Consider the following 19,366-nt stretch of genomic DNA (forward strand, 5'->3'; position numbering starts at 1 on the left):
TACCCATACAACTTCTTACTCTCTGCTCAGAACAGAATTCTTTATTCTTTTCACTAGTGTTAAGCTCTTATAAGAGCATAAACTTTAACCCTTCATCCCTTTGATCCTCAAACTGTATTATAAGTATTCAATGGCACCTATTAAATTAATTACAAATTGATGTCCCATTACTCTGGAACACAAAAAGATTTTTTTCCTTGACTTTTTCCCAATACTTTAGATTAAAGTAAATATTTTTAGAGTTGCATTTTTGTCGATCATTTGATAATTTCGTGTATGTATTGAATAATGTGTTCTGATTACGCTCCCCGCCCCCACCCCAGGCCTCTCTTATCTCTTTCCGGTCCGTATGAACACTCCCAGCCCACTCTCCTCACTTCCATCCCTGGGATCAGTGTCTTTCTCAGGTTATTGATGATTGGTTTAACAAAATGTAGTCTGTTTATCAGGTATAGACTCATAAAATAAAGATCTCAAATAAATCAGTGAACTATTACGTTAAAATCTATGTAATGTTACCAACTTAAGTGACCCTTAATAAAATTTAAATTCAAGCTTTAGTCTTTTTTTAAATCTTTATTAAGTTGGGTATTTCTTATTTACATTTTGATTGTTATTCCCCTCCCCGGTTTCCGAGCCAACATCCTCCTAACCCCCCCTTCCCCTTCTATATGGGTGTTCCCCTCCCCATCCTCCTCCCATTGCTGCCCTCCCCACCATAGTCTAGTTCACTGGGGGTTCAGTCTTGGCAGGACCCAGGGCTTCCCCTTCCACTGGTGCTCTTACTAGGATATTCATTGCTACCTATGAGGTCAGAGTCCAGGGTCAGTCCATGTATAGTCTTTGGTTAATGGCTTACTCCCTGGAAGCTCTGGTTGCTTGGCATTGTTGTTCATATGGGGTCTCGAGCCCCTTCAAGTCGAGCTTTAGTCTTAAGGAGAACACTTGTGATCACAGTTCTCTATAACCTTTACTCTCTGTCAGATATCACATTGCTTCCATGGCATTTCATGCAACTTGAGAATAGCTTTGAGACAGTAAAACAGTTATCTTTAAAAGTGGTGATTGTGGTCAGAGGAAGATATAGCATGGCAGTCAATTGATGTACCGGGTCCACACAAGGGAAACTGAGATCTTGCTCCATCTTCCCAGTGCGATCTCAGATCTCCACCATCACAGTTGCGACCTTCAACACCACGCTAGCGTCGTTCAATGTAGGCTATGCGGACTTCTTCAGTGAACACATGAGGAAGCTCTGCAGCCAGGTGCCTATCCCAGAGATGCCACACGAACCCCTGGCATGTGCCAACCTGCCCCGAAGCCTCACAGACTCCTGCATAAACTACAGCTACCTGGAGGACACAGAACATATCGATGGCACCAACAACTTTGTCCACAAGAACGGCATGCTGGATCTTTCTGTAAGGGGCAGTACTTTTCCTTATGAAGACTAGAAAGACTTTTAAGCATAATTTTTACAAGATTGAGTAATGTGGGCATGTGGATATCTTAGAAATATTTGCTGAATCTGAAAATGAAGAAGCTATCCATATAAAAATCCCACAAGGCTAGCAACCCTCTTAAATGTACTTTTTGGTTTTCTCCAAATATTACATTAGATTTGATATTATCTCAGAATGTTTTTAACCTTCCTAAAACCTTAGTGAATTTGAATATACATTTGTAAATAAATTTAAGTGTGCGTTCTGCTACGCCTCTGGGTTTTCTTCCTACAATAAAAATGAGAAGTTCTTTTATTTTTCTTTAGTTACATAATCACCAGGACTATGAACCTCCTGTGAAGCCAGGGGGGAAAAATGAATAGAAGTCCTTGAAAGATTTAAGCTTGCATTCTCAGGAATGCCTGTTTTGAGCATAGTCATTAGCCCATGAAAGGGTTGTTATATTTTACAATTATATTTCACCAACATTTTTATTACACCCTATGGAACTGGGCTCAGCAAATAATTCAAGATATTAAAATCAATACAGAATTGTAATCTAAACATGCAAATATTGTGCATTCAAAATTGAAGGTTAAATAATGATACAATCCTGAGGGAGTCGATGGTCCTGTGGAATAAGTGTATAGAAGGCGTAGTTCTTCATTATTTGTGGGAAGTGAAATGCAGAGGATTAAAATGTTTGGTATTTAAAAAGTCAGTTAAGTGTTCATCTGGGAAAATGATTGTTTTTGCATTAACTCAATGAGCTTCATTACTTCCATGAGCAATCTCTTTGGTAGCAAGATTGGAAGACTTAATTGAGCTACTAGATGTCTTGAATTCATCTGCCTGAATTATTTATAACCATTTCTAGTAGTTTATCATTTAACGCAATAAAATGGATTAAACGGAATAAGAAAGCGACCTTTGGAAAGGGGGTTGTGGGTACTGAATTGGCCTATGGTCTACCTTTGTGTTCTGCAGGTGGTTCTGAAGGCCGTTTATCTCGTTCTTAACCATGACATCAGCTCTCGAATCTGTGATGTGGCACTGAACATTGTGGAATGCTTGCTCCAACTCGGTGTAGTTCCCTGTGTAGAAAAAAACAGGAAGAAGAGCGAAAATAAGGAAAATGAGTCTGTGGAAAAGAGACCGAGTGAGGGGGCCTTCCAGTTCAAAGGCATGTCTTCAAGTTCCACCAGCGGGTTTGGGGCCCCTTCTGCTGGTGGAGCTGGAGATGGTGGAGGAGAAGAAGGAGGAGGTGGAGATGGAGGAGGAGGAGGCAGCGGTGGAGGAGGAGATGGAGGAGGAGGAGGAGGAGGAGGAGGAGGCGGTGGAGGTGGCCCTTATGAGAAGAATGAGAAGAACCAAGAAAAGGTATGGTGGGATTACATGCTGTATCCTTAGCCATTCTTTTCAATTTGTATGTGCACGTGAACATTCAGGCATGTAAGTGTGTAAATGTGTGTATGGGGGTGTGTGTGGTTTTGTTTTTTTGTTTTCCCTGGCTATTTATTGATTAGAATAACAACTCACTAGAATCTGAAAGCAATGATGGTATGGATCTCTCAATGAAGTACTGAGCAGGCGTGAGTGGGCACTATGACAGGCTGAACATACAGCATACATATAACAGTAACTACATGCTGTATAGATTTGTGGGACTCCAAATACATATTCAGCTATGCAGTACTCTGTTACATAAGATAACAGTAATATTTGAAAGAAAGGAAATAAGTCTTCTGTAGCAAGATGCAAAGAGTAAATATGTACTTCTTCCTGTTCTGGATGCTGGGAGGTGCTTGACCTAAGTGCTCGATCATGTTCTCTTGGGTATCTCATCGTGTACCTGGTTCTAAATCCAAAAGCTGAGGCCAAGCTTGCAATGTTACGACTGTTTTCTTTTTACTGTTATTGTGGGCTGTTGCTTGTGTTGCTGTGGTTGTGTGGTTGATTGTTTCTGTTTGTTGTTGTTTGGGGAAATTTTATTTCTGGGAGATAACATCTCAAACCTACTATGTTATTATTCACAGTGTGCCTCCAGGGATAGCCTCTTTCTCAAACTTTGCGGAGCTAACCTAATAGTGTCCTGAGAGTGTGCCCAGATTCTATTACAAAACATATAGATCAATCAAGAGATACTTCTTTTATTTATAGCGACTGGAAAGCCCAAGATTCCAGTGCCTGTAGGAGTCTAGAAGCCTCTTCTTTTGGTCTAGAAGGTGACTTTGTGCAGGTGCAAAGAAATATTAAGAGGCCTAGTTTCTCCATGAACTTATTTCCAGTGGCTCTGGACACCAGTGTCTAACCTTATTTAATTCAAATCACCTACCAAGTTCAGTCTATGAATACCAGCAGATGGAGAGTCTGAGCTTTGGTGTCTGACTGTTGAGAAACACAGATGTCAAGGTGTCTGGCGTTTGGCAGTGTTATTTTGACACAGGTTTGGTGTGGAAACAGCTATCTGGCCTCAGGTCTTTCCTGTCTCAATGTGCCATGCCCCTGAGGCTTTCTTCTTCTTATTGGATGTTCCTGAATTTCATTCTTGCTGTTTATCATCATGCCTTCCGATCTGTGGGTTTATCAAGAATTTCTTTTCTTTTGTTTAGATACAAATCATTGCAGTTCAAATTCATATACCTTACACTGATTTCAATTGGCAGTTTTAGCTGTGAATTGAAGTTCATAAGTTGAAGTAAACCAGAGAAGTCTTTAACAGGTTACAATCTGCATATCACACTGAGTTTACAAGCAAAAAATTGTGCTATAAACAGTTCTGTATTTTGTTACATAAACTATGGATTGTCTGCTTTTCTGCATAAAGTTTTATAATACATAAAAATGAATGACACTGTACTTTCTTAGACTACTTTTCTACCTCTAGCACACAGGTGCATATTTACTGTTAATCTTCTATTTCTTCATCTTACAATTTACTTATATCTTCCCAATATTTATGAACACTGATCCACAAATCTACTACAATATTCTTGGATTCTCACTCCCATTTAGAACTGTCTTAGTCTTGTGTTATGTCTAGGTAATATCTTAAATACTATCTTAACTATATTAATTGTATAAATTATTAACTATTGTAACTAGGCGGTTATGATAATAATTATTACATAAAATTTATAGCTTGCTATTATAAATGTAATTTTATTCAAAATTACCACGTGTGGAATACCTTAAGGTCAGATTTTATGATCTCCAAAAAAGCTACCAAGATATAAATATTATGTGGGTACTTATCAAACTGCAGTTAGACTTTATGATCTACAAAAGTCTATTGTACATTAAAACCATCTGTAATTTTCAGTGGAATGGGGCTTAACTGCAATCTGGTAATCAACAGAAACACAGGAAATCAAGAGAGAAAGGAAACACTATTTTACATTTCTTTATTGGCCAGTAGCCTATAATAAGACCTTAAAGTATCATTTAATAATTCGGATTTCTGCCTGTAGCCTGGTCCAGATTTCTTTATGTCTCTGGTGAAAGGACATCCAAAGTCCTAAAGAAATAAAGCTTAGATGGATGTGGACAAAGAGTTTTCAGAACTAGAAACGCTTTTAAAGAGCATATGATGATTTTAAAACAAGTCTAAGTCAGCCTTCCAAAGAACCCTTGTCAGGGGGAGATGTTCCGAGGTGCTACTGCGTACAGCTGCAGTGTTCCTGCATTACCCAGAGGCGGTCAAGGGAGAAGACTGGTGAGGACAGAATCTCACCTGTCACTCAAGATCCTCGTCTGCATAAAGTGGCTCTGAGGGACAGCAGTGCCATCTGCATAAAGATGATACTTTGCTTTTTCTCTTACTGTGGACATAATATGTTGTGACCTTCCTCACAACATCTACGAGATGCATCTCTATGAGACCAGTATTATTATGATTCCATTTCTAAAAAGCACGGGTTTTAAATATTAATAGCTGCCCTACGATTACATAGCTATTAATTATTGAAGCTGCAATTTGGATCCAAACTAAAAATCATTTTTTTCTTAGCAAATACATAATTACAGAATGTTCTTTGGATTCAGGATGATTCTTCAAAGCCTAGGGATGCAAAGTGACTTCCAACCCCCTTACTTCTTTGTGCCCAGACTAGCCACTGGAGAAAGAGTGCCTTCAGGCAAGCAAGGTGGTGTTGGATGATTAATAGAGTCAGCTTTGCCCCCCCTCCCTGGGAGGCCATCAGTTGACGCAGGTTAACCATCACCATTGCTATCAGCTTAGAGAAGAAATGTTTCATTCCTGAAATGTGGCTCTGTGAGCCCCATACACATCTGCTAACCACAATTTATAGATGTGGAAAGCATGACCAGTCAGACAATGTAAAGAAGGAGAAACTCCAGCATATCATGTTAAGATGTGTGATAATGTCTTTAGAAGCCCCTAGCTACCCACATTCCAGTATTCTTTCTACATTTGTCAACCTGATAATGTGACTGGTGCAAAAACATCCCTCATGGTTGCAGAGTAATTCCTTTCTATTATTTCATTTAGTTTATATGGCACGCCTATGAGATAGGGAGGATAGCTATCCACACCCTCACGTTACAGCAGAAAAGTCAACCACAAAGAGACTAGTTAATTTGGGCAAATGCCCTCCATCACCAAAAGCAACTAGGAATCAAGAACTAGAATTCTGTCTCTGTGGTGCACATGCTAATGGCTGAACATAGCCAGAAGGAGCATGGAAACTTCTGCTATGCAAAGATAACAGCCCTCCCATTGTGGACTCAGCATCATTCCTCATTAACACTTGTTTGTCTATAGAAAGAATTCAAGTTCCTTTTGAGGGATTCCTGTTTTCCACTCACAAAAAGCAAAAGGGACAAAAGATAACAATTCATAATTTATCTCAGGAGGGCTTCCTAGTGAGCCTCAAGAGACTCGAGCTGAGTGTTAAGGTATACATATTCCACTTTCTTTATGCTTATTACATATATTGCAATATTTTAGCGCTATACTCAGGAGTTTTTCCTAAAAAAAATTAACCTTATTACCATAAGATTCCCAAGTTCTTGACTTAGATCAGTTCCAGAGATCTAGTAATTCTCTTGCTTGGGAGTGTTATCCGATACCTGGTACCTGATAAAGGTAGGTTTTAAGAAAATCTCTTCATTTATTTATTTCCCAAAAGTTCCACCAGAGAACTACTAAAGCTGATAAACAACTTCAGCAAAGTGGCTGGGTATAAAATTAACTCAAATAAATCAGTAGCCTTCCTCTACACAAAAGAGAAGCAAGCCGAGAAAGAAATTAGGGAAACGACACCCTTCATAATAGACCCAAATAATATAAAGTACCTCAGTGTGACTTTAACCAAGCAAGTAAAAGATTTGTACAATAAGAACTTCAAGACTCTGAAGAAAGAAATTGAAGAAGACCTCAGGAAGATCTCCCATACTCATGGATTGGCAGGATTAATATAGTAAAAATGGCCATTTTACCAAAAGCGATCTACAGATTCAATGCAATCCCCATCAAAATACCAATCCAATTCTTCAAAGAGTTAGACAGAACAATTTGCAAATTCATCAGGAATAACAAAAAACCCAGGATAGCTAAAACTATCCTCAACAATAAAAGGACTTCAGGGGGAATCACTATCCCTGAACTCAAGCAGTATTACAGAGCAATAGTGATAAAAACTGCATGGTATTGGTACAGAGACAGACAGATAGACCAATGGAATAGAATTGAAGACCCAGAAATGAACCCACACACCTATGGTCACTTGATTTTGGACAAAGGAGCCAAAACCAACCAATGGAAAAAAGATAGCATTTTCAGCAAATGGTGCTGGTTCAACTGGAGGTCAACATGTAGAAGAATGCAGATCGATCCCTGCTTATCACCCTGTACAAAGCTTAAGTCCAAGTGGATCAAGGACCTCCACATCAAACCAGACACACTCAAACTAATAGAAGAAAAACTAGGGAAGCATCTGGAACACATGGGCACTGGAAAAAATTTCCTGAACAAAACACCAATGGCTTATGCTCTAAGATCAAGAATCAACAAATGGGATCTCATAAAACTGCAAAGCTTCTGTAAGGCAAAGGACACTGTGGTTAGGACAAAACGGCAACCAACAGATTGGGAAAAGATCTTTACCAATCCTACAACAGATAGAGGCCTTATATCCAAAATATACAAAGAACTCAAGAAGTTAGACCGCAGGGAAACAAATAACCCTATTAAAAAATGGGGTTCAGGGGCTGGGGATTTAGCTCAGTGGTAGAGGGCTTACCTAGGAAGCGCAAGGCCCTGGGTTCGGTCCCCAGCTCCAAAAAAAAGAACCAAAAAAAATGGGGTTCAGAGCTAAACAAAGAATTCACAGCTGAGGAATGCTGAATGGCTGAGAAACACCTAAAGAAATGTTCAACATCTTTAGTCATAAGGGAAATGCAAATCAAAACAACCCTGAGATTTCACCTCACACCAGTGAGAATGGCCAAGATCAAAAACTCAGGTGACAGCAGATGCTGGAGAGGATGTGGAGAAAGAGGAACACTCCTCCATTGTTGGTGGGGTTGCAGACTGGTACAACCATCCTGGAAATCAGTCTGGAGGTTCCTCAGAAAATTGGACATTGAACTGCCTGAGGATCCAGCTATACCTCTCTTGGGCATATACCCAAAAGATGCCCCAACATATAAAAAAGACACGTGCTCCACTATGTTCATCACAGCCTTATTTATAATAGCCAGAAGCTGGAAAGGACCCAGATGCCCTTCAACAGAGGAATGGATACAGAAAATGTGGTACATCTACACAATGGAATATTACTCAGCTACCAAAAACAATGACTTTATGAAATTCATAGGCAAATGGTTGGAACTGGAAATTCAAGCCCAAATGCTTGAATTACCCTAGATGCCTAGAACAAATGAAACTCAAGACGGATGATCAAAATGTGAATGCTTCACTCCTTCTTTAAAAGGGGAACAAGAATACCCTTGGCAGGGAATAGAGAGGCAAAGATTAAAACAGAGACTGAAGGAACACCCATTCAGAGCCTGCCCTACATGTGGCCCATACATATACAGCCACCCAATTAGACAAGATGGATGAAGCAAAGAAGTTCAGGCCGACAGGAGCAGGATGTAGATCGCTCCTGAGAGACACAGCCAGAATACAGCAAATACAGAGGCGAATGCCAGCAGCAAACCACTGAACTGAGAATAGGACCCCCGTTGAAGGAATCAGAGAAGGAACTGGAAGAGCTCGAAGGGGCTCGAGACCCCTTATGTACAACAATGCCAAGCAACCCGAGCTTCCAGGGACTAAGCCACTACCTAAAGACTATACATGGACTGACCCTGGACTCTGACCTCATAGGTAGCAATGAATATCCTAGTAAGAGCACCAGTGGAAGGGGAAGCCCTGTGTCCTGCTAAGACTGAACCCCCAGTGAACTAGATTGTTGGGGGAAGGGCAGTAATGGGGGGAGGATGGGGAGGGGAACACCCATAAGGAAAGGGAGGGGGAGGGGGATGTTTGCCCGGAAACCGGGAAAGGGAATAACACTCGAAATGTATATAAGAAATACTCATTAATAAAAAAACAAAAAAAAACAAAAAAATATTTTCTCATCAAATAACTTCTTAGAGAAAGAATTTATTTCAAATAGGACGCTGGAACATTTAAGGTTAGGATTAAAGTTGTCCTCTAGTTAGAGAATTAATATGATGATTAATTTATAATGTTTTATCTCTTCAACTCAAACTTGTCCATTTGCTACCATATATCATGTACCAATTAAGTCAAGTCAGTTTTCATTCAATACTTATTGAGTCATCAGTAAGTCAGCAGACATTTTGTGTTTTAAATTATAAGTGTATTTTTAAGGAAATTTTAAACCATGTAATGGAATAAACTTTTCTTACTGTCCAAGAAAAGAAAGAAAAGAAAAGAAAAACAAAAGATCTGAACCTGTTTAAAAAAAAATCTCTTCATGTTTGTTGTTGGTTATCCTACTGGCGCTTCTTTTCTTTTTCTTTTATTGGATATATGTTTTATTTACATTTTAAATGTTATTCCCTTTCCAGTTTCAACTCCAGAAACCCGCTATCCCATCTTCCTTGCTTCTGTGAGAGTGCTCCCTCACCCACTCACCCACTCCCTCCCACCTCCCTGCCCTGACATTCCCCTACACTGGGGCATTGAGCCTTGACAGGACCAAGGGCCTCTCCACCCACTGATGCGCTACAAGGCCATCCTCTGCTACATATGTGGCTGGAATCATAGGTCCATCCCTGTGTACTCTTGGGATGGTGGTTTAGTCCCTGGGAGCTCTGGGGTATCTGGTTGATATTGTTGTACTTGTAAAAATGGCCATCTTGCCAAAAGCAGTCTACAGACTCAGTGCAACCCCCATCAAAATCCCAAGTCAAGAGTTAGAAAGAACAATTTGTAAATTCATTTGGAATAACAAAAAAACAAAACAAAACAAAAAACCAGGATATTGACAACTATTTTCAACAATAAAAGAGCTTCTGGGGGAATCAGCATCTGTAACCTCCAAACGCATTGTACAGCCATAGTGATAAAAAAAAACTGTATTGGTACAGAGACAGGCAGGTAGATCAGTGGAATAGAATTGAATATCTAGAAAGGAACCCACACACCTATGGTCTCTTGATCTTTGACAAAGGAACTAAAACCACTGACTCTTTCTAGGTTGTTCATCTGATAGTTTATCAAGGATACCAAAGTGTGTATTTTAATAAATACATTTGAATCCTGCATCATCAGAAGACATTCAAAGTGCAGTTTCTTTGTTAGTTCATTTCTAAGTTTTAGAAAAGTGAGTTTGGTGAGCTCTTGAAAATCTTATTTTCTACATTGCTATAACACATATTAATTTTATAAAATAGAATTCTGATACCAAAGTGAGCTAGGTGGCAAAGTGAACAGGCTTGTCTTTCTCTCTCAATCTTGGTTACTAGGATGAAAATATCCCTGTAAGCAACCATAGGCTCGCTCTCACTATGCTCATCAAAATAGTCAAGTCGTTGGGATGCGCCTATGGTTGCGGAGAAGGACATCGAGGGCTCTCTGGAGATCGTCTGAGACACCAGGTATTCCGAGAGAATGTAAGAGAATTAAAGTAGATTCCATTTCCTCTCTTTCCCCCTCTTTCTCTCTCCCTCCCTCGTTCCTCTTTCTAAATGAGGAACAAGTCCTTTGACAATGAGGGTCAATATTCCCTGAAAATAGTGTATTTCATAGGTGATTAATACTGTCTTGGGACAAGAGGATTCCCTCAAGACATCTAAAACTGTGACTTAGGAAAACTGGTCTGGCTCCTGCCTCTTGTAGACCATTTGGGAAAAGAGTGCAGAATCACAATATCTAGATAGAAGTTTGAAAGAACTCTGTGCAGATGAATATATTTAGATGAATATATTTGCACATCTGATTATCTGTGCAGATGCTCCTTCGATCAGCTGGGTAACATAGAAGAATTTTATATTAGGGGAGCAGGTCAAAGTCATTGCTATTCTTACTGAGAAATGGAAAGTGGCCCTTATTGGGACAAAACAGGACTGTAAAAGTAGCCAGGCATCTGGCTGCTTTGCCTGAGAATGACCCTCAACTTCTGCATGTTTGAGATCATGTTCCCTTGAGCTGTATGAAACTTGAAACTCTGCACATGGGCTTGCCACTGTACTGAGTAACAGAAAGTGGTTTGTTGTAGCTTGCTTTCAATTGCATCTTCCCACTGTTACCTTTCCTTCTGACTTGAGCAATAACCCACCTCTAACAGTCCTGGTCTGGAATAGTTACCTCAATTCTAAATTGGAGTTGAAAATATGAGAAAAATACTCTTTTAAGATTTTGATGAAAATTTGAGCACAAATTGTTTTGGCACACCTTGGCAGAGTTTGAGGATCATGTCAAAATCAAAAACCACCCCATTTTCTCTGGTGCAGATTTTGTCATGAAATGTTCATACAGTATTAGCATGCTAGATTTCTTGCTTAATGTATCATCTGCCATCCATTGATTTATCCATTTATCTTTCTTTTATATTCAATTATGTTATAGTATTTTGGTTTATTGTATGGATATGGGAGGTATATTCACAATGGTTAACTCTTAAATTCCCCAACTCAGACATTTTGACCAAGATCTAGATTTTGAGGCCAATATTTTTTTTAAAAAATCAATAAACAATAATAAATCAATAAAATCTTCCATCATATCAGTCCTTACACACACATATTTTTAATTTTGTTACAAAAAAATAAAAACTGTCAGGGTTAACAAAAACATACTCCTCCTCATATAGATGACTAATTTTATGGACTTCAAACTGAAATATAAAAAAAGGCATCTTTCCGGAGGTGTAAATTGGCTTTGAGAACTATATCCTGTTTTTCTGGATTTACATAAAGCAGGACCAGTTGGGTCAGAAGAGAAGTTGCTATTATTGCATGGCCAAGAATATTTTATATTTCTGTGAGACTGGTCAGTCAGCTTTTTGCTCACATTTTCAATCTGGTATCTTGGCCAATTGCTTTCCAATCATCTAGAATGTTTCTGTACTCCTTGTAGGGATTACATGCACAAGCTTGAGAAGCTTCCTCAGGGAAATGTCTTGGTTAAGAACTACATATTTCTGGAATTTTCCTATGCAATCTTACTTGAAAAGTTAAGAGTATGTCTCACCTTTAGATCAGACAATCAGGTTAAGTGTGTGTGTGTGTGTGTGTGTGTGTGTGTGTGTGTGCATGTGTGCATATATGGATTTTTGAAAGAATTATTGAAGCTATATTCCCTAAGTACCTAATAGTTCTAACAGAAAATCCCATAATAATTATTAATTCTAATAATTTGTAATAGTCCCGTTATTGAAAAGAAATTAGTTAATTAATACATTTTTATTTCTTAAAATATAAAAATGTCTAAGGGCTCTAACATGTAATCCCTTAATACTTCTTAGGTTATTAATCTAGTGATTTAATGGTAGTCCCAAATTATTGAAAAAATTAATTAATGTTGTATTTTTGAAAAAATAGGTTGTTTACTCAGAATAATAATTGTAAAGGTTTGAAAAATCTTAAATTTGATTAAATTTCCCATTGAACCCTTATCAGAATTGTAGATAGTCTTGTAGCCTCCAAAGCGGAGATATGAAACTATGCCTTTACAGTGTGCTTTATAGAAAGCCTGAAGTAACTTGTACTTCAGAGGCTTAGGGTTTTTCTCCTTATAAATATGATGAAGATCTTCACAGATCACATATAAAATGATATTTAAATCAATGCAGATCATATTGTAATTACATGATGCTTTGTGAATATCATCTTACCAGTAAGCAACATCTATTATATAAAGATGGGGGATGAGCTCGTTTGAGATGTGGTAACTAAAATCTTCTCTGAAATAAAAATTCCTGATTTCAGTTTTTCTAAGACATGAGTAAAGGTAGAATGTAAAACCATTCCCCATGATACAGATGGAGAGAGGACAGCAAGACCATACTACAAAGCTTCCACAGTGAAGTCCAAGTTTCGTCCCCTTATATTATTTGTTTTTCCTTTTAAATATCCAAGTACCTTTCCTGGGTCATGACCACAGTAACACAGTAATAGAGTAATAGTCACACAACTTAGATTTTTTTCTGGATTACTAGTTAAAGTTCCTCGGTAGATTTCAATTCTCAGGGCAAGTCTCCCAGCTGTGGCTTCAAATGCCTACGCCATACTGGAAAGTTTTCCATCCTCACAGGGGTCCCTCTGAGTTGTCGCTCCCTTTCTGGTCCTTTAGACCTTTCCTTCAGCCTAGACACCTCTGTCATTCCCCCTTTCCATTCTCACGTCTCTTTTGTTCATATAGCCATGTAGCCCTCTTCAAGATGACAGTTCATCTCTAGTAGTGGGCATCTCAACTGCTTGTGAGGAGTAGATGGTATCTAAGTATAGTTTCTCAAGGTCGTCAGTGTCTAAAGTATTAATGAGAGTATATTGCAGGAGAACTAACTACACCTTAGTAGGCAAGACCCTGGCTTCTGGTATTGACTATACCACAGAACTTACCGTATCAGCTTGGGAAATCCTTGATCCCTTTCTGCCTGCTTTTTCAGGTGTAAGAAAAGGGCAAGCAGCAAGTAATAGCCAGAAGTGTGCCTTTTCATGGGTGAAATGTGTGTTCCACAGCAAAGCATCATTCAAATGAGGTTTATCCTTTCATAGTAGAAGGCTAGCAGCCTCCTTGTGTTCCCCAAGACTATTCTGTCTAAAACTTCTGTCAGTGATTGTCACTTTGTTGCTTCTGATGGTGGAAATCATTCCTTCTTATTTTGCAAGGTGACAAAACTATTTACCATACCATAGGGAATGTACTGTTATTTAGAGCAGAAGGACTGTGTCATGAGACCAAATTTTATTTAAATACCATACTTTCTTTCATACTCAAATGCAGGCAGATAGCAAATGAATATAGTGTTTTATGCTTCGTACATGTTGGCCATGTAAGAGGTCATCGTGTAGCTGAGGCTTTAACTCAGTTGGTAGAGTGCTTGGCCAGCATCCATAAAGCCTGGAGTGTAACACACAGTAGCACACTCGCAAGGTGTGATCACACATGAGCACATCTGTGATCCTAGCATCCAGGAGGCAGAGGCAGGAGGATTAGAAGTTCAAGGTCATCTGCAGCTATGTAAGCAGTCCAGGGTCAGACTCGGTTACTTGAGACACCACCTCAAAAAATTAATTAATAATTAACTAATCAAAAATGATGTAAACGTCCACTGGATTTCCACTCATTGCTCCTCTCGCTTGAGCTTTCTCCATTAAACCTCTCTAACTTCAATGTGCCTGGACACGAGAGCAGCATGCTTCTTCCAGTTGCACAAAGCCTTTGAGGTTTCCTAAGAGTGGACCACAGATTCTTTGACCTGTTTCAATTTTACTTCTTGAGTTATTTACATGGGATCTTAAAATCTTGACCTTGGTGAAAAGACTGAGTATTCTGGGATCAGCACCTTGAGTCTCCCCACCACCACCCCTGTGCCCCCAGGAGTGGTCTTTCTGAATGCAAGCTCCTTCGGATGGCTCAGTCAGTTCCTGCCCACTTCTTATTCAAACAACTAAGCCAAGCATGGGGAAGATCCTGCAGCAATGAGAGGGAGTTGGGGCATGGGGGTGGGGGAGTCTGCCTCCTGGGTCTTTTGTCTTAGATTAATGGTGTCTGGAGCTTAAGCTGGTGCTTGTGACTTTTTCACTCTTCTCCCTTCATTGCAGGCCCAGAACTGCCTTACTAAGCTATACAAGCTAGATAAGATACAGTTCCGACAAACCATGAGGGACTATGTGAACAAGGACTCGCTCAATAATGTAGTGGACTTCTTGCATGCTTTGCTAGGATTTTGTATGGAGCCGGTCACTGACAGTAAGTAAAGCCACCCCTGGGTCGGAGGAGCAGCCACCCACCGTGTGGTGAAGCACATAGTGTTTCCCTGGCATACTCGACATCTGGGGCTAGAACTTCAAAAAGAAAGAGACTTTTTATGCTCCTCTACACATGTGTGCATGTATGTATGTGGGGCTATGTGTATTGAGGAATAAGACCAAGGAATGGTTGTACATTGTGTCCTCAAAAGGTAATGGATCTTACTGAACAGGACTTTGGTAGCTCTGTCTCTTCCGTGACCTTCTGCATGTGACAATGGAGACAGAAATCAGGAGACTAGGAAACATATTGTGAAATGAGTGCCTGCATTATGGCTCTCGTAGTCTTTGGCATTTTTTACCTAATAAACCAGGAAATGTGATAAGCATAGACGTTGAAGTGACACAGTTGACACGTACCTAGAGATTTGGTTTATTTAAATTAGGCACATATATAGACTAGTAACTTGTTTATATTTCCATGGCTTTAACAAGGTATGCAGGCTTAAGCTACAGGATGAAACTAGAAAGTGCCAGTCACATTTGGATAAAGTGAACACCTTTGGGCCCTTCTAAATGCCAATGCTAAAGGAACTGGAAGCCACGTTGTTTCAAATGCATACTTGGAATCGATCTTTGAAGGCAGCAACTTGTTAATATAGACTCAAGGCTCATAAGACAGTTGAATGACATTGACTAATTTATAGTAAAAACACATCCATGCACTTAGAAGCAGTTTTTCTTGATTGCATCCTGTTCTTTATTATCTGGTTGTCACAGTAAGAGAAAATATTGCTTCCTTGAAGGACCCCTGGAATAACATATCCTATCAGAACCAGTTTACACTAACCACTTGGCAAACTTGAAAAGAATAGAGTGTGAATTATAGTTGAGAGCTGAAAGAAAAATCCAGATTAAAAACTAAAATATCTCTCTCCTCTCATTCTCTTTCCCTCTTGCTTTCCCTCTTCCTCTCTCTCTCCCTCCATCCCTTCCTCTCACTCTCCCTCTCTCCCTTTCTCTTAAATCCATTTTGGATAAAATTTCTAAGCATACATTGCAATATTGCTTCCAGTATTATATAACTGGAGATAAATCCTTATCAATTGGCACAGACAGTGAAAGATTGGTAATCAAACAAGGTATGTTGACGTGTAACATGAGTCAGTGAATCAGACAGACAACACCTACCATCAATCTGGGAGCTGTATGTATTCTTCCCACAGTCCACAGTTGGCTCACAGGTCATAGGGATTCCTCTTGCAAAGTCATAGGATATATATGTGTCCACTGAAGACCCGTGGATATGTAAAAAAAAAAATAAAACATCATGGTGGTTCACAATCATAGTAGTTCACAGCTTTTGGTCTCCAGCATTTTCCATTCTCTGTGTAAAGGAAATTTCTCTGAAGGAGATTGACAGAGTTTGCTCATCATATGTGCCCAGAGCTTCTGGGAACAAGTGTTGTCAAGACTTGGTTTCCTCCAGTCCTACTGTAGTCTTTCTGCAAGAGCCCCACCACTATTCCTGTACTGCACATCTCATGTGGTTAGCCAGTCACATACCCCGTCTTCCATACTGGATAGTTTCTGCTACAAAACCAGAGTTCCTCACCAAAGAGGCTCAAGTCACGTTATTTATCAATGGAGAAACCAATGAGTTGATCTCTCTCTCTCTCTCCCTCTCTCTCTCTCTCTCCCTCTCTCTCTCTCTCTCTTTCTCTCTCTCTCTCCCTCTCTCCCTCCCTTCCTCCCTCCCTCCCTTCCCCTCCCCCTCCCTCCCTTTCTTCCTCCCTTCCTTTTTTAAGATTAATTAACCCAAATGTTCCTCTGCATAGGCCATGTCAGAACAGAGAGGGAAGTAGACAGATTGCTTTTGTAGTCTGCACAGTGATTTCTACACTGCAGCTATCGTAATCACCTGCATCTGTACTTTCGAGCAGACCTTCACAGTGTACTAGCTGCCAGACACTTGCTTCCTTACATCTTTTAGCTGTGTAGCTTGTGGCCTCTAATACATGTCTTTGCATTCCAGACAAAGCTGGGTTTGGAAATAACTTCACCACAGTGGACAACAAATCCACAGCCCAAAACGTGGAAGGTATTATTGTCGGTGCCATGTTTAAGTCTCTCATCACACGCTGTGCCTCAACCACACACGAACTCCACAGCCCTGAGAATCTGGTGAGAACATTCCCTTTCCTCACAGGAGATCTCAGACTTGAGTCTGAGAGGAAACTCTCAGACCGTGACCTGGAAAAAGAGAAGCTGAAGTCTTAAAAGTTATACTATCCTTTCTCCCCACCAATGTCAGCCCTAACTCACCATGGAGCCATAATCCTCCTCCTACTTACAGAGTAACTTAACTTCCTCCTCTGTCTACAGTCTGAGTAGAGACTGGTGAAAGGTTACAAGGTATTTTGAACCTTTCCAAAAGAAGATGCTAAAACACAGCTGGTTGGTTCATAAAATAAAAAAAGATGGTACTCTAAGCATTTATTTGAAACTTTATTTGTTTCTAAGAATTCATGCAAATATACTATTGAAATTTCTTTTATTGAACATTATAATCTTCATTTGTCTTTCATCATTTGCTAATTAATAAAAAAAGTTGCAAGTAGTGTGGGAAGAAAACTAGGTTATGAAATGCCCAAGGAGAAGAGGTTGCCTTAAGATACACAGTGTAGACTATAGATGACAAATTTGATGCAGATAGGTGAATTCAGGTCTCTGTGGGAACCAAAAGTTCATTCCTCTTCTGTCTGTTAGTTACTATGATTTCTGTGCAGAAATGAGCTCATTTACATATATGGCGCTCTCTGTTGTTTTACTAAATGAAGGACATTATTTTATATTATTCTAAACTGTGAAGTGGCTCATTTCAGATAAACATAATTTTCACAAATCAAACAGAATTTACTTCTACTGATGGTCAAAGGCAATTGAGCAGTTTTCTTGGACCTTGAGTGTAACACAGACACTATTCACGCACTCATCTTGGTCCTGGCTGGAAGTGATTTTTAAAGTTTATTAAAATGCACGTGATTTCTCACAAACCTTTATGTACAACTTCATACATAGAGGGATTATTATCAAAATAAATAGAGGTCAAACTAGAGGACAGCCATCTATTTGTAGCCCTTATTTCCCATAGTCCTCTCTGCTGAAGTGTGGGCCTGTGCGTACCCTGGTGAGAACAGAAACGTTGCTTGTAGTTGGCTTTTTCTTCTGTGGGTGAGCAAATGAAGAGCAGAGCAAGGGCTCAGAGATCTGCTCCCCACAGGCCAAAGCGGGTGTTATCTCTCTGTTATCTTCAAGGGTCCTCCCCTCTGCCTTCCTGAAGCTCATGGGCATAATTGTCCCATGGCTCTGGATGTTTGAAAAACAAAGGTGTCGAGATAATTTCTTTTAGGTTTCTGAATTCTGTTTTTTACCACCAAGGCAAAGAAAACAGTAACTACCCTTTTAAAGAAGAGAGGCAGGGATATAAAAGCTAAGAGCAAATCTTAGTATCTCAATAAAAAGTATGCATACATTTTTAAATGTCACAAATATACTAGCATTTGAGCCCCTCTGCAGAGTCTTAGGTTCACGTTGATGTTCACACTCAACTTGGCTACAGCAGAATCATCTACTAAATATGTCCAGGAAAATCCATCATCCCTTGAACAATCAGACTGTGATAGAAGCATCTAAATGAATTACTTACCATTTTACCATAATAATTCAGACTATTTAGAGAAGCTGATCAGAGGATGAAATCTCCATTGTAAACAAAATTCTGGCTACCATTTTTTTTCCAGGCCCAAAAAAAAAAGTTCTGTTCAGAACTTATAATTAAAAGAAAAACTGTGAAAATAACTGTTTAAGAATATAGACTGATGTCTTATTAATGGTATGGCTGACTCTCTGAATATTTTTTCCACGTGGAGAGGTTTAATGAGAGAAGAAGAGAGAGGGGGGAGAAGTAAAGGAGGCTGGCCATGAGCATGTGGAGGGAAGGGGGAGGATGGATAGAGAAGGGACAAAGGGAAGGGGACAAGAGAGCAGAGAAGAGGAGAGCAAAGAGCAAGAGAGAGCAAGAACGACTCTCTGAATTTGAAACTGTGCTAGTCATTCTCCCCTGCCCAGAATATGAAGGGTGCCATTCTCCCATAAGAGCAATGAGGAAAAACAAACACCATCTTTTCATGACTTCAATGTTCACCAAAACCCAAACAATTAACTTCTCTCCTTAGGAAAACTAATCAGGCAGCTAGCTACCTTTTCCTGACCCCAGCTCTCTTCTTGTCTTCAAACAGGGACTATACTGTGACATCCGCCAGCTGGTCCAGTTTATCAAAGAAGCTCATGGGAATGTCTTCAGGAGAGTGGCTCTTAGTGCTCTGCTTGACAGCGCTGAAAAGTTAGCACCAGGGAAAAAGGTGGAGGAGAACGGACAGGAGTCTAAGCCTGCGGGTGGTAAAAGGTTGGAAGCTTCAGTTCTCTGAATATTAGTGTTTGCTAACTGT

At 39.7% G+C, this 19,366-nt stretch overlaps 1 protein-coding gene across 17 annotated transcripts in view; it reads left to right on the forward strand.

Annotated features, from left to right (window-relative positions):
* The window catches only part of Unc80 (unc-80 homolog, NALCN channel complex subunit), a 178,232-nt gene that overhangs the window by 33,664 nt on the left and 125,202 nt on the right, over positions 1-19,366 (forward strand). For 14 of the 17 annotated variants that reach the window (XM_039084598.2, XM_063268134.1, XM_063268135.1 and 11 more), the window contains exons 12-17: positions 1,153-1,421; positions 2,430-2,822; positions 10,407-10,553; positions 14,709-14,856; positions 16,891-17,039; positions 19,157-19,323. In XM_039084598.2, the coding sequence (XP_038940526.1) occupies positions 1,153-1,421; positions 2,430-2,822; positions 10,407-10,553; positions 14,709-14,856; positions 16,891-17,039; positions 19,157-19,323 (1,273 nt within the window). The remainder of the gene's footprint in view (positions 1-1,152; positions 1,422-2,429; positions 2,823-10,406; positions 10,554-14,708; positions 14,857-16,890; positions 17,040-19,156; positions 19,324-19,366) is intronic. The other 3 variants (XM_063268132.1, XM_039084602.2, XM_063268141.1) reach the window with 1 other exon arrangement.

The sequence above is a fragment of the Rattus norvegicus genome, chromosome 9 (assembly GCF_036323735.1).
Source record: "Rattus norvegicus strain BN/NHsdMcwi chromosome 9, GRCr8, whole genome shotgun sequence".
Classification (NCBI taxonomy): Eukaryota; Metazoa; Chordata; class Mammalia; order Rodentia; family Muridae; genus Rattus; species Rattus norvegicus.